We start from the raw sequence: 14,977 nt of genomic DNA, 5'->3' as shown, positions 1-14,977 counted from the left end.
ACAGTGGAATCCGATGTTGATTCTTCATGTGATACACTATGCATTCATTGATAAACATTTTGATTAAAAAATCATAATCAAAAAGGTAATGGCAAATATTATTGAAATCAACATCATTTAACATGGTTGAGTTAATATAGGGAACATAATTGAAAATGAGAATGTGATAAAACAATAACATAACAATGAATACTTACGCTGGGGTTGAGAAAATGACCTATCTTTCCAAGACAGACGGTTGTGTTTGTTCTGATGCCCCCCTGTTGGAACACAGGATATAGATAAAAACCACAATGCATGTGACATTAACCAGTAATTAACTTGACATTAACCAAAACAACGGTTTATGTTGACATGGAAGTGGTCAATGATTGAGAAGTGCACACCAAGTTATGCTGTTTTCCGTGCATTAACAGCAAGACAAAAAGAAAATACATAAAGCTGAATCATGTCAAAAAGACATAAAATACTTGGATACATATTGTCAGTTTCCATCAGTTGTAAGATATATAAATATTACCTGATCATCCTTTGACTGCAGGCGAGCAAAATGTTTCATAAGTTCTTCATTCAAATTCTTATAGTTGAGTTTTGATGCTAAATGAAGCATCGCCTGTCAAAACAATAATGTCACATTAGCTGGTATACTATTTTGTTCACACTGTATAGATGAGAAATTGGCAGCATCTTAAGACTAAATCCAAGCTGTTAAAAAGCACATCAGCAAATATCCTACACAAGATTTCATTACGAGCAGGAAATTTCTTCCTTTCATTACCTGACATGATAAAGGATTCATTCATAATTAAAAGATTTGTATCAATTTTAACAAGATTAATACAATAGGATTTAAACAGCTTTGAACAGATTTCGGTTATATAACAGTGTTTTGGTTTTCAACCCTACATCCTGATCTCACCTTGATTGTACTCTCCCTGACGACTGTGTTTGTGTCAGTCGACCCTACTTCCTGATCTCACCTTGATTGTACTCTCCCTGACTACTGGGTTTGTGTAAGTCAACCCTACTTCCTGATCTCACCTTGATTGTACTCTCCCTGACTACTGGGTTTGTGTCAGTCGACCCTACTTCCTGATCTCACCTTGATTGTACTCTCCCTGACTACTGGGTTTGTGTAAGTCAACCCTACTTCCAGATCTCACCTTGATTGTACTGTCCCTGACTACTGTGTTTGTGTCAGTCAACCCTACTTCCTGATCTCACCTTGATTGTACTCTCCCTGACTACTGGGTTTGTGTCAGTCGACCCTACTTCCTGATCTCACCTTGATTGTACTCTCCCTGACTACTGGGTTTGTGTCAGTCGACCCTACTTCCTGATCTCACCTTGATTGTACTCTCCCTGACTACTGGGTTTGTGTCAGTCGACCCTACTTCCTGATCTCACCTTGATTGTACTCTCCCTGACGACTGTGTTTGTGTCAGTCGACCCTACTTCCTGATCTCACCTTGATTGTACTCTCCCTGACTACTGGGTTTGTGTCAGTCAACCCTACTTCCTGATCTCACCTTGATTGTACTCTCCCTGGCTACTGGGTTTGTGTCAGTTGACCCTACTTCCTGATCTCACCTTGATTGTACTCTCCCTGACTACTGGGTTTGTGTCAGTCAACCCTACTTCCAGATCTCACCTTGATTGTACTCTCCCTGACTACTGTGTTTGTGTCAGTCAACCCTACTTCCAGATCTCACCTTGATTGTACTCTCCCTGACTACTGGGTTTGTGTCAGTCGACCCTACTTCCTGATCTCACCTTGATTGTACTCTCCCTGACTACTGGGTTTGTGTCAGTCGACCCTACTTCCTGATCTCACCTTGATTGTACTCTCCCTGACTACTGGGTTTGTGTCAGTCGACCCTACTTCCTGATCTCACCTTGATTGTACTCTCCCTGACTACTGGGTTTGTGTAAGTCAACCCTACTTCCAGATCTCACCTTGATTGTGCTCTCCCTGACTACTGGGTTTGTGTCAGTCAACCCTACTTCCTGATCTCACCTTGATTGTACTCTCCCTGACTACTGGGTTTGTGTCAGTCGACCCTACTTCCTGATCTCACCTTGATTGTACTCTCCCTGACTACTGGGTTTGTGTCAGTCGACCCTACTTCCTGATCTCACCTTGATTGTACTCTCCCTGACTACTGGGTTTGTGTCAGTCGACCCTACTTCCTGATCTCACCTTGATTGTACTCTCCCTGACTACTGGGTTTGTGTCAGTCGACCCTACTTCCTGATCTCACCTTGATTGTACTCTCCCTGACTACTGGGTTTGTGTCAGTCAACCCTACTTCCTGATCTCACCTTGATTGTACTCTCCCTGACTACTGGGTTTGTGTCAGTCGACCCAACTTCCTGATCTCACCTTGATTGTACTCTCCCTGACTACTGGGTTTGTGTCAGTCGACCCTACTTCCTGATCTCACCTTGATTGTACTCTCCCTGACTACTGGGTTTGTGTCAGTCGACCCTACTTCCTGATCTCACCTTGATTGTACTCTCCCTGACTACTGGGTTTGTGTCAGTCGACCCTACTTTCTGATCTCACCTTGATTGTACAGCCGTGACTACTGGGTTTGTGTCAGTTGACCCTTCTTCCTGATCTCACCTTGATTGTACTCTCCCTGACTACTGGGTTTGTGTGAGTCAACCCTACTTCCAGATCTCACCTTGATTGTACTCTCCCTGACTACTGTGTTTGTGTCAGTCGACCCTACTTCCTGATCTCACCTTGATTGTTCCCTCCCTGACTACTGGGTTTGTGTCAGTCGACCCTACTTCCTGATCTCACCTTGATTGTACACTCCCTGACGACTGGGTTTGTGTCTGAGAAGCCACTGATGAGGTTGGGGAAGATCTGGTCATTCACTGTGTTAGACTGTAGGTGTTCCACAAAAAACTCCACCTGAAAGAATTAAAAGTTGAACACTTGATATAGCTCCTGACAAAAGATCAACCAAAAAACATCCAATGTTAACTCCTGGAATATGATCACCATATCCAGACTACATAAACATTTCATTATCACCACCTTCATTATAATTAATCATAACCATCAATTATCACACTCTTTAATTTTGATTTTCATTGCCATGCATCATTACATATCACCACTGATGTCAATATTCACAACCATCATCACCATTGTCATCCATCACCACCATTGTCATCCATCAGCACTATTGTCATCCATCACCACCATTGTCATCCATCACCATCACCACCTTTGTCATTCATTAATATTGTCATTCATCATCACTGTCATCCATCACCACCATTGTCATCCATCACCATCATTGTCATCCATCACCACCATTGTCATCCATCACCACCATTGTCATCCATCACCATCATTGTCATCCATCACCACCATTGTCATCCATCACCACCATTGTCATCCATCACCACCATTGTCATCCATCACCATCATTGTCATCCATCACCACCATTGTCATCCATCACCACCATTGTCATCCATCACCACCATTGTCATCCATCACCACCATTGTCATCCATCACCACCATTGTCATCCATCACCACCATTGTCATCCATCACCATCATTGTCATCCATCACCACCATTGTCATCCATCACCATCATCACCATCGTCATTCGTTAATATTGTCATTCATCATCACCATTATCATCCATCGCCATCATCACCATTGTCATTCATCACCATATCACCATTGTTACCCATCAGCTTCATCACCATTGTCATTTATCAATATTCATAACTATCATCTTCCTCAGAAACCATCTCTATCATCATCACTATCAATTAACATCATCATCACTATCAATTAACATCATCATCACTATCAAATAACATCATCATCCTCATCATTTACCATCTTTCATCATCACTATCAATTAACATCATCATCCTCATCATTTACCATCTTTCTTCATCACTATCAATTAACATCATCATCCTCATCATTTAACATCTTTCTTCATCACTATCAAATAACATCATCATCCTCATCATTTATCATCTTTCATCATCACTATCAATTAACATCATCATCCATCACTATCATCATCATTTACCATCTTTCATCATCACTATCAACTAACATCATCATCCTCATCATTTACCATCTTTCATCATCACTATCAATTAACATCATCCTCATCATTTACCATCTTTCTTCATCACTATCAATTAACATCATTATCCTCATCATTTATCATCTTTCATCATCACTATCAATTAACATCATAATCATCATTTACCATCTTTCTTCATCACTATCAATTAACATCATAATCATCATCATTTACCATCTTTCATCATCACTATCAATTTACATCATCATCCTCATCATTTACCATCTTTCATCATCACTATCAATTAACATCATCATCCATCACTATCATCATCATTTATCATCATTTACCATCTTTCATCATCACTATCAATTAACATCATCCTCATCATTTATCATCTTTCTTCATCACTATCAATTAACATCATAATCATCATCATTTACCATCTTTCATCATCACTATCAATTAACATCATAATCATCATCATTAACCATCTTTCATCATCACTATCAATTAACATCATCATCCATCACTATCATCATCATTTATCATCATTTACCATCTTTCATCATCACTATCAATTAACATCATCCTCATCATTTACCATCTTTCTTCATCACTATCAATTAACATCATAATCATCATCATTTACCATCTTTCATCATCACTATCAATTAACATCATAATCATCATCATTTACCATCTTTCATCATCACTATCCATTAACATCCTCATCCTCATCATTTACCATCTTTCATCATCACTATCAATTAACATCATCATCCTCATCATTTACCATCTTTCATCATCACTATCAATTAACATCCTCATCCTCATCATTTACCATCTTTCATCATCACTATCAATTAACATCATCATCCTCATCATTTACCATCTTTCATCATCACTATCAATTATCATCATCATCCATCACTATCATCATCATTTATCATCATTTACCATCTTTCATCATCACTATCCATTAACATCCTCATCCTCATCATTTACCATCTTTCATCATCACTATCAATTAACATCATCATCATCATTTACCATCTTTCATCATCACTATCAACTAACATCCTCATCCTCATCATTTACCATCTTTCATCATCACTATCAATTAACATCATCATCCTCATCATTTACCATCTTTCATCATCACTATCAATTAACATCATCATCCTCATCATTTACCATCTTTCTTCATCACTATCAATTAACATCATCATCCTCATCATTTATCATCTTTCATCATCACTATCAAATAACATCATCATCCTCATTTACCATCTTTCATCATCACTATCAATTAACATCATCATCCTCATCATTTACCATCTTTCATCATCACTATCAATTATCATCATCATCCATCACTATCATCATCATTTATCATCATTTACCATCTTTCATCATCACTATCCATTAACATCCTCATCCTCATCATTTACCATCTTTCATCATCACTATCCATTAACATCATCATCCTCATCATTTACCATCTTTCTTCATCACTATCAATTAACATCATCATCCTCATCATTTATCATCTTTCATCATCACTATCAAATAACATCATCATCCTCATCATTTACCATCTTTCATCATCACTATCAATTAACATCATCATCCTCATCATTTACCATCTTTCATCATCACTATCAATTATCATCATCATCCATCACTATCATCATCATTTATCATCATTTACCATCTTTCATCATCACTATCCATTAACATCATCATCCTCATCATTTACCATCTTTCATCATCACTATCAATTAACATCATCATCCTCATCATTTACCATCTTTCTTCATCACTATCAATTAACATCATCATCCTCATCATTTACCATCTTTCTTCATCACTATCAATTAACATCATCATCCTCATCATTTATCATCTTTCATCATCACTATCAAATAACATCATCATCCTCATCATTTACCATCTTTCATCATCACTATCAATTAACATCCTCATCATTTACCATCTTTCATCATCACTATCAATTAACATCATCATCATTTATCATCATTTACTATCTTTCATCATCACTATCAATTAACATCCTCATCCTCATCATTTACCATCTTTCATCATCACTATCAATTAACATCCTCATCCTCATCATTTACCATCTTTCATCATCACTATCAATTAACATCCTCATCCTCATCATTTACCATCTTTCATCATCACTATCAATTAACATCATCATCCTCATCATTTACCATCTTTCTTCATCACTATCAATTAACATCCTCATCCTCATCATTTACCATCTTTCATCATCACTATCAATTAACATCATCATCCTCATCATTTACCATCTTTCATCATCACTATCAATTAACATCATCATCCTCATCATTTATCATCTTTCATCATCACTATCAATTAACATCATAATCATCATCATTTACCATCTTTCATCATCACTATCAATTAACATCATCATCCTCATCATTTATCATCTTTCATCATCACTATCAATTAACATCATAATCATCATCATTTACCATCTTTCATCATCGCTATCAATTAACATCATAATCATCATCATTTACCATCTTTCATCATCACTATCAATTAACATCATCATCCTCATCATTTATCATCTTTCATCATCACTATCAATTAACATCATCATCCTCATCATTTATCATCTTTCATCATCACTATAATCCATCCAATTCATACCTGTTGCAGCAGTTTGACTCTTGTAGCTCTATCTGGTGAGGAGAAGAGTTTGACGACACAGGGAACTATTTTCTTTTGGTATTCATCAGCATCAAGTAGTTTTCCAAGCTGCAAATAAAAGTGGTGTTCACCATTGTGACAAATGTGCAGAGTTGCATGGTGCTGATGTGGACAGTGATTGAATGAGTGAGTTGGGTTTAACACCGCTTTTAACAGTATTCCAATTATATCACAGCGTGTCAGCTTAATGTGGGAGGAAAGCCCGAAGTGATGCAGGTATCAGACGTTTACCACTTCGGTGAAACCCACGAGCACGGGTATGGTGCTGACAAACCTAGAAACATAATCGGGGCGAATTAGGATTCGAACCCACAATCATAAGATCAATAGCCCATGAAGAGGAGGCAGGGGTTTAGAGAGGTGGATCAGATGAGCATTCGAATCGTCGTGAGCTCCATTAGCCACCTCAAAGAAATGGACAGGGAAGTCGTCGCTCCTATAGTGGGTTGCTTTAAAGGCCAAATGGTTGGCATCCAGTCGGAGTCTTGGTTCAGGTGTAAGTGCGTGTCCATGTCTGGAGAGGTAGGGTCATAATCTGGGATGAAGGATCCTTCAGAAAAGTCAGAATGATAAGCGCAATCCTTCCTGCGTACAGGAGAATGGCTCCGAGATCAGCAGTGTGACCGACACAACTTGGAGCTGGGCCTAGAGGAGCTAGGAGACATGGAAATAGGTGAGATGTGGGTGTAGTGTCCACGACAACAAGAGGCGCTGTTGGCACCACAGTCACAGGAAAAGACAGCATTGCAGAAGGTACAGTAGAATAAGAGAATAAGAAAAAGACACAAGAGAAGATGCAGGTGGCATTGGCGCTGCTGTTGCTGAAACCGAATGTGTTGAAACATGGACTGCATCTACGATTACATCCAGTTAGGACACTGGTAGAAGCAGATGTAAAAGTCCATATCCCAGTGGCGCTGTTGGCGCCATGAGTGGCTGAAATGCACTTGCACCGGTGCTGACAGTGTGGTGAGGAAGAAGGATGTTGTTGCCAAAGGAGGTGCAAGCACCAGTGTGGTGAAAGAGGTGTAGATAGGGTAAGGTCAGAGCCTAAGGCGCAGTTGCGGGAGGCTGTAACTCAGTCATAGAAGTCGGTAGAAGGGGTCTCAGTAGAGTCGGACATCATAGGGTGGTGATGTGACTACTGAGTCTGGCATTTCTCACTGGTAAAGAGAAAAGGCTTTCAGCGAGAGAGGATGTCAGAAACAACACTGAGAACGTCGTCGAACAGGGCTCCATGCAATCCAAACACACAGGGTGGAGATCCCTGACAGACGTGTTGCCATGACAATTAATGAGAGGATTAAATCTGGAATTTACATTGATTTTTAGAAGAGAAAAATTATGCAAAGCACGTATAAAATAACACGAAGACACACACAAAGATAGAGGTAATAAAGATGAATGAATTACCAATAACAAGCAAGAGAATTCACAATGCACAACACAAGAGCATGGCCACATGGTTAATTCAAAATGGTGGACTTGAACATAAATACACCCAATTACCGTGACTGAGAGCCACAAACAAGCAGGAATTAATTGCAAATAAGGAATAGGGAAGACCAAAAGGCACAAACCATAAGCAACACAACAATATCAATAAGGAAACGATTGTAGAAATAATACGCAAAGGATGCTGGAATATGGTAGAGGCTTCTCACAAACATGTCTATCTGTTTTGTGTGACAAAGCAGTAATCATGGTAATGACGTCACCACTTCCAGATCACGTGGCAGCTATGTGAGGGTACTGCCACACAAATGGTTGGAACAACTTCTCGTGCAGCTAGACCCCTCACATCTTTTTCTTCTTTTAAAAAACAGCAGTAAATGCATTTAGGAGTAATGCGTGGCAGCTATGTGAGGGTACTGCCACACAAATGGTTGGAACAACTTCTTGTGCAGCTGGACCCCTCACATCTTTGTCTTCTTTTAAAAAACAGCAGTAAATGCATTTAGGAGTAATGCAGAATAAGTTAAAACATAAAAGATTGCTGTTACTTGATCAGATATTCTCTTAATCCAATACCTTAAACAGAGGTGCTAATACTGAGGACCCGGCATTGCCGTACTCGAACGCATTCACGAGCTGGGGTAAAATCTTGTGTCGACAGAACTGGGGTGGAAATGAATCAAGTGATGGAGTGAGGTTGGAGAAGAACTTCGTCTTTTCATTCTGGTCTTTTATCTGAAACAAGAAAGAATGTAATTACTTTAGAGCATACATGGTTTACTACACAAGTGTTGGACATGACGGTACCAAATTTATGCAGAAATATCCAATCTTTAGTTTTACCTGAAATTCTTCTAAGAACAACATGGACTTGACAAAAGAGTTGTTCATGAAGCCGTCTCTACGCTGACATGCTCCCATGAACTTGGCCGGATTAGGCCTTGACTTGGGGTTGGCCCCCACAAGTTCACAGTAGTTGGGCACCAGGCTCTTTGGAATCTGTAACAATAACATTAAGACAAAACTATTGGAATTTTTTTCTTCAGTGAACGAATGCTGTGACTCCAGAGTGCTGAGTGTGTTGTTTCTTTGTCAATCAAGAAATTTAAACTAAAACAAAGGGCTTACTTAATCATGTTTAAGAATGAACACAAAATACCATTTAGAAAGTGGTCAAATGTAACAAATGTTATATTTGGGATAACACTTTCTTTGTAAATTACAGATTCTCGTATTTTGGGGGGTTGAGTTCCGTCCAGTGTTCGAACCCACACTTGCCAGAGTGAGGCACCTAATCGCCAGCACACAAAGTCAGCGATCTAACCCACTCAGTCTCCGAGGCTTCCACAAAGATGAAAGTCTGATAACTGGTAGTCTAGATCACGTACTTTGAGTACCCCTCTGATACAAAGAAAGTGTTATCCCAAATTTAACATTTGTTACATTTGACCACTTTCTAAATGGCATTGTGTGTTCATAGCTTTCGGCCATGGCAGCCGTGCCAATTTACACTTGTCAGAGGGGTACACAAGGTACCTGACTTTATGTGATCATGTAAGAAGAACTTTAAGTTACTTCTAGTAGGACTCAATAAACACACCACAGCCAATCTATGTCAGCTCAAGCAACAATACCCAATTATGTGGTACATGTGGTACATGTAGTAAGTAGTAAATATAGCAATTATATCAATACATATCATTTTTGGTAATTATTATTGAATCACCTGGAGGCATTCTGAACTATCATATTTCCATTCACATTGTCCATTAGGATCTCCTAAGAATTTCGCACAATTTAGCAATACCATGTCAAACACAGTACCTTTCCAAGTGACTTGAGTGCTGTTGTCCTTGGTAGTGTTCCATTGAAGACTTCCCATATCAGACACCCCAGTCCCCACATATCCGACGACCTGATACATATCAACAAGTTGTCAACAAGTCTATCTCTGGCATGTGTATTGTGCAATTATAGATAAAATATTTCTGTATAGAGCAAAGCTAATGCACTCCTATAATGAATGAAGTCTGTTAATTTTATAAACCTGTAACAGTTAACACTAGGATTCAAAATACATCTTAATACATACTTCATCAATATGGAGCAAGTGAGATTTTAGGCCAAGTTCCTCAAAGTTCTACTCTAGCAGATAGCCGCAGAAGACTGGCTATCCTTCAATGTCTGTACGTAACAAAAACTCCAAAAGGAAGTATATCATCAAATTTGGAGCACCCTATCTGGTAGAGAGTGGGTGATATACAATTTTTGGGGGGTTTGTTTGCTGTTTATTGCACTCCAATATTCCAGCTATATGACAGTGGTCATCAAGTGATCAAGTCTGGACCAGACAATCCAGTGATTGACATCATGAGCATCGATCAACGCAAGTGGAATACGATGACATGCATCACCCGTCAGTGAGCCTGACCACCCGATCCCGTTAATCGCCTCTTACGGCAAGCATGGTTTGCTGAAGACCTATTCTATCCCGGGTCTTCATGGGTCTTATTTACAATTTCAAGTCACATCGGTAGTATTTCAGCCATATTGTGACAAGAACATGTCATAGTTTATTGTTATTTTGAAAAGCTTTCAAAGAAGAACTGTAAGTTTGATACCAGAAATAACAGTATTTTTCTTAAGTTCTTAGACATCAAACTTTTGAATTGCTCTCTCAAATTACCAGAAACACATTACACATCTTCATTTGAAACTAGTTGAAGAATGAAATGTGTAACTATTGTATCAAACAGTGACACGAGGCAAATGATGCTTTGTAAGCACTAAGGTACACACACTCGACTCACCACTTATCTCCCCTGATTCCCCTCCTCATCTCTGCCTTCTCAGGAGGGTCGTACTTCTCCAGGATGGGGAGTATTTTGACAGGGGGAATAGACTCTGCCCCCTCAGCAGGGTACATGTACTCCACTCCGCCCAGCTTCCACTCCCCAGCCTGGTCCACGAACACCGATGCCATACACACATTGTTGTGGATCAAGTTGCAGTCATTCACCAGGAAGGACAGTCCTTTCTGTTAACAATGATGATGGGGACATACTATACTGACCAAATCAAAATTTCTAAGGTTGTTGCCAAAGGTACGAAGAGTAGCAGACGGGAATTATTTGTATTTGGATCAACAAACAAAAATTTAAAAAACCAAGTGGTCCAACTAAGGACCTGATAAAGACTAGGATGAACTTATGGACATGATAAAGACGAGGATGAAACTATGGACATGATAAAGACAAGGATGAACTTAAGGACATGATAAAGACAAGGATGAACTTATGGACATGATAAAGACAAGGATGAACTTAAGGACATGATAAAGACAAGGATGAACTTATGGACATGATAAAGACAAGGATGAACTTATGGACATGATAAAGACAAGGATGAACTTATGGACATGATTAAGACAAGGATGAACTTATGGACATGATAAAGACGAGGATGAAACTATGGGTCTGCTCTTACTTAAGCATCTTGATTTGTAGGATATGTCCCACTTTGCATTGATTGGGTACAAATTTCATTATGTTTTCGTTTAAAAATACCTTTTTTGACTACCGGTATTATGGTTTGCTATGAGGATACGTTCTGAGAATGGATTTGTCACTTCTACTCACCACGATCTGGTGCAGGCCCCATGATATGGCTAGCTCATTTTTGGCATCCCCATCATTGTTGTTCAAGTGTGTCTCAAGGGGGGTCACTGCCTCGGTGGCAAAGTATATCACCTTTTCTGTCTGCAAAAATAGTAGTAAATTCTAAATATTTTTTACATGTCAAATCTTATCCTGCATTACTACCTTAATGCTTTTACTGCTGTTCAAAACAGCAGTAAAAACTTACAGAAATTGTAGTCAATGTATCAGAAATGATTTAACCATGTAGATGATACAAGGATACAACCATTTGCTACTTATGTTTTCATATACAAAGTAATGCATTTTCAGTTCCCTGTATGTCTGTGACACAATAGAGCATGTATCCATGACACAACAACCTGTGATGGTTCAGTCTTCCTTTGCCTTGAGAAGATATATCAGTTGATTACCTATTCATGTCAACATGACATAAGATCAAACTACATCAGTTCACTATGTATGTAATGTACATGTATATCCACTTGTTCATTATACAGAGTTTGTTATGGAGATGACTTTTGTAAGATATACTGTATTCGACGTAATAAGCGCCCAGGGCGCACTCAAAATTAGTAATTGGGGGCTCTTATTAGAATATTACTTTGGTGAAAAAAACAGAGTTGAAAGATAAATTTCGCGGTTTATGCTGACAGCCTGAAATGTTTATATATGACAGATATATTTTTCCAGAATGTAATTGCCCATAATTAAGGGTGCATGTAACACATGAGTGTGTATTATACGCGAATAAATAAGTCTTATGTACATTGATCAATCAGTAGGGGTGCTAAATGAGATTGTTGACTAGCCAATATATTAGCAAATATCGCCTTGGGCGCTATTAGAGCAGGGCGCTTATTACGTCGAATACGGTAATATATAATTAGAGCTGCAGTCAAAACATTTAAATAGTTTAATATATATCTGTGTTTGTTATAAATGTGTTCTACTTTTTTACTTATTTGTGTAACTGTTTTACATATTCTTATATTTATATGTTTAAATGACAACATCAATAAGTGAATTCATTAGTGCGTTGTGCCTGCTACCATATTTTGTTGATGGGAATAAAAACATTGAAGGAAAATGCTCTCCATTTGCTTATGGTGAATTCTTCAGTGAGACTGCGACGGGGAGAACAGGCATAGGCAAATGTCCATGTAACCATGGTAACCATGTGCACAACACTGAATAACCTTAAAATGAGAGGAACACCTTGACATTATGCTTGAATCTTACCTCAATTCCATCAAGGAAAGTCAAGAAATTGGGATGCCTCAACGTCTTTATCCTCTTGAATGCTCCCTTTGCAATTTGAACCTGGTAAAATCAAAGCATATTATTGGACCCAATACACAGATTAGAAATCTCCATTGCATGTTTACCCATACTTAGTCATCAATACCAGAACTGGGTAAAATTCTTTCTTTCTTCTGATCTTGACAGATAATATCTGAGAAATAAAACATTCAGATACCACGGAAGGACAAGTTTGGTACAATGAAGATCAAGTTGACGTAAGGATGTCAACTTCTTTATTCTTTCTTTGTGACATTTTGGTTTAGGCGCTGGTAAAGTTAGGATTGCTTGATATAGGCTCAAGCATCTGTACCAAAATGTCGCATAGGAAGAATAGAGAAGTTGAAATCCATAATTCAATTCTGTCTTCATTGATACTACAATTTCTAAAGTGCCACTCTACATTAAGTCTGGTACAGAGTGTTTGAGTGTTTTGTTGTATAATCAGTGCAAAATATATTTAATTTTTGTTGTCTTAACCATGTCAATGCCTAATACCTTTTCAGTAAACATGGTTTCAGAAAAGCATTATAACTATATGATAACATAACAGTAATATTAGCACATTTAATCCTAACTATCCACATCATACCTGAGATTCACTTGCACTTTTGACATCAAATGCAAATACTGACACAGGATCTCCAGTTCCCTAGAAAATAAATTGTCAGATTCTTGATTTCATTCACGTTTGAAATGATCTCATTGATGCAAACATCATTTCGACCCAGAGTGTCAAATTTGTACGTTAGGTCAAACACACATCCCCTCATCAGTTATACAAAGACAAATAAATTGGCAAGACTGAAGTTTACCAGGCGCAGCTTCCTGCACTGATTGGCTACAGGTCCTGGATGTGTCTCTCGCTTTACTGATTCTGCATGACTTTTCAATCCTTAGGGTTAGTCGTGTTAGTGTGTGGTAGAGGCATGTAAAATATGTGAAGCGTGAGCAACAGACGGCAGCCTGAGCCAATTAGCACAAGAAGCTGCGCCCAGTAAACTGCAGTGTTGCCAAATCTTTTATGTAAGTCAACAATCGCTATGAAAATCTTCTGTATTGAGGACATGTGTCTTGAAAATTTCCCTTATTCAATAATCATGTTCATTCTCGTATAAATGAAAAAAATAAGTATCAGAACATCCCAGCTTTCAGCATGGTCGTTACATGTCTTTGAAGAAAATGTACAAAGCATCACATTAGTGTAAGACAATGATCCTTATATTGAGAACTTCATCCAACTGTACATGATATATGATCAGATGATAGAACTGTCAAATCACTGATCAATCAACAGACAACAAACACACCCTCTTCTTCCCACTGTACAGGGTCCATATCGACTTTTCTTCCAAACCTGGCACCTTTTCACCTATGTCATAATTAAAGTCTTTCGTAGGGTCCCTACTGAAGAAGGACCACATCTCGACTCTTCCATTAAACGTTCAAAACAATGACTATTTCACTTGTAATCACTAAGACTTCGTGTCAGCTCTCATGTGTCCGGAAGCGGAAACCCGAAACTGCGCGACCCCGATTTCCTTTGAACCTGAAACCGGCATGTCGCTAAAATACTTTTAACTGGTTTCGTCTCTATGGCGCACATCTTCTTTGTGCATCAGTATTTTCAAAGCTGCAATCGAAGAAAACATTACTTTTAAGCTACTGGCATTTGAATTCATTATAAATTATAACCTTTATGGATGAAATATAAGCTAAATGA

The 14,977-nt window shown here is 38.5% G+C and overlaps 1 protein-coding gene across 3 annotated transcripts in view; it reads right to left on the bottom strand.

The window, feature by feature from the left end:
• LOC124140927 (N-terminal kinase-like protein) overlaps positions 1-14,797 on the bottom strand; it is a 28,741-nt gene extending 13,944 nt beyond the window's left edge. Inside the window, exons 1-12 of one of the 3 annotated variants that reach the window (XM_048403675.1) lie at positions 14,565-14,797; positions 13,847-13,906; positions 13,195-13,275; positions 11,935-12,054; positions 11,107-11,333; positions 10,121-10,211; positions 9,140-9,295; positions 8,873-9,031; positions 6,782-6,889; positions 2,810-2,923; positions 521-613; positions 198-260 (exon numbers count right to left, since the gene is read on the bottom strand). In XM_048403675.1, the coding sequence (XP_048259632.1) occupies positions 198-260; positions 521-613; positions 2,810-2,923; positions 6,782-6,889; positions 8,873-9,031; positions 9,140-9,295; positions 10,121-10,211; positions 11,107-11,333; positions 11,935-12,054; positions 13,195-13,275; positions 13,847-13,906; positions 14,565-14,678 (1,386 nt within the window). In that variant the 5' untranslated portion in view covers positions 14,679-14,797. The remainder of the gene's footprint in view (positions 1-197; positions 261-520; positions 614-2,809; positions 2,924-6,781; positions 6,890-8,872; positions 9,032-9,139; positions 9,296-10,120; positions 10,212-11,106; positions 11,334-11,934; positions 12,055-13,194; positions 13,276-13,846; positions 13,907-14,564) is intronic. The other 2 variants (XM_048403676.1, XM_048403674.1) reach the window with 2 other exon arrangements.
• Positions 14,798-14,977: the final 180 nt, after the last annotated feature.

The sequence above is a fragment of the Haliotis rufescens genome, unplaced genomic scaffold (assembly GCF_023055435.1).
Source record: "Haliotis rufescens isolate VD_foot unplaced genomic scaffold, xgHalRufe1.0.p SCAF_3, whole genome shotgun sequence".
NCBI classification, from domain to species: Eukaryota; Metazoa; Mollusca; class Gastropoda; order Lepetellida; family Haliotidae; genus Haliotis; species Haliotis rufescens.
Note: the sequence above shows the minus strand (reverse complement) of the source record. Positions and strands in the feature narration are given on the sequence as shown.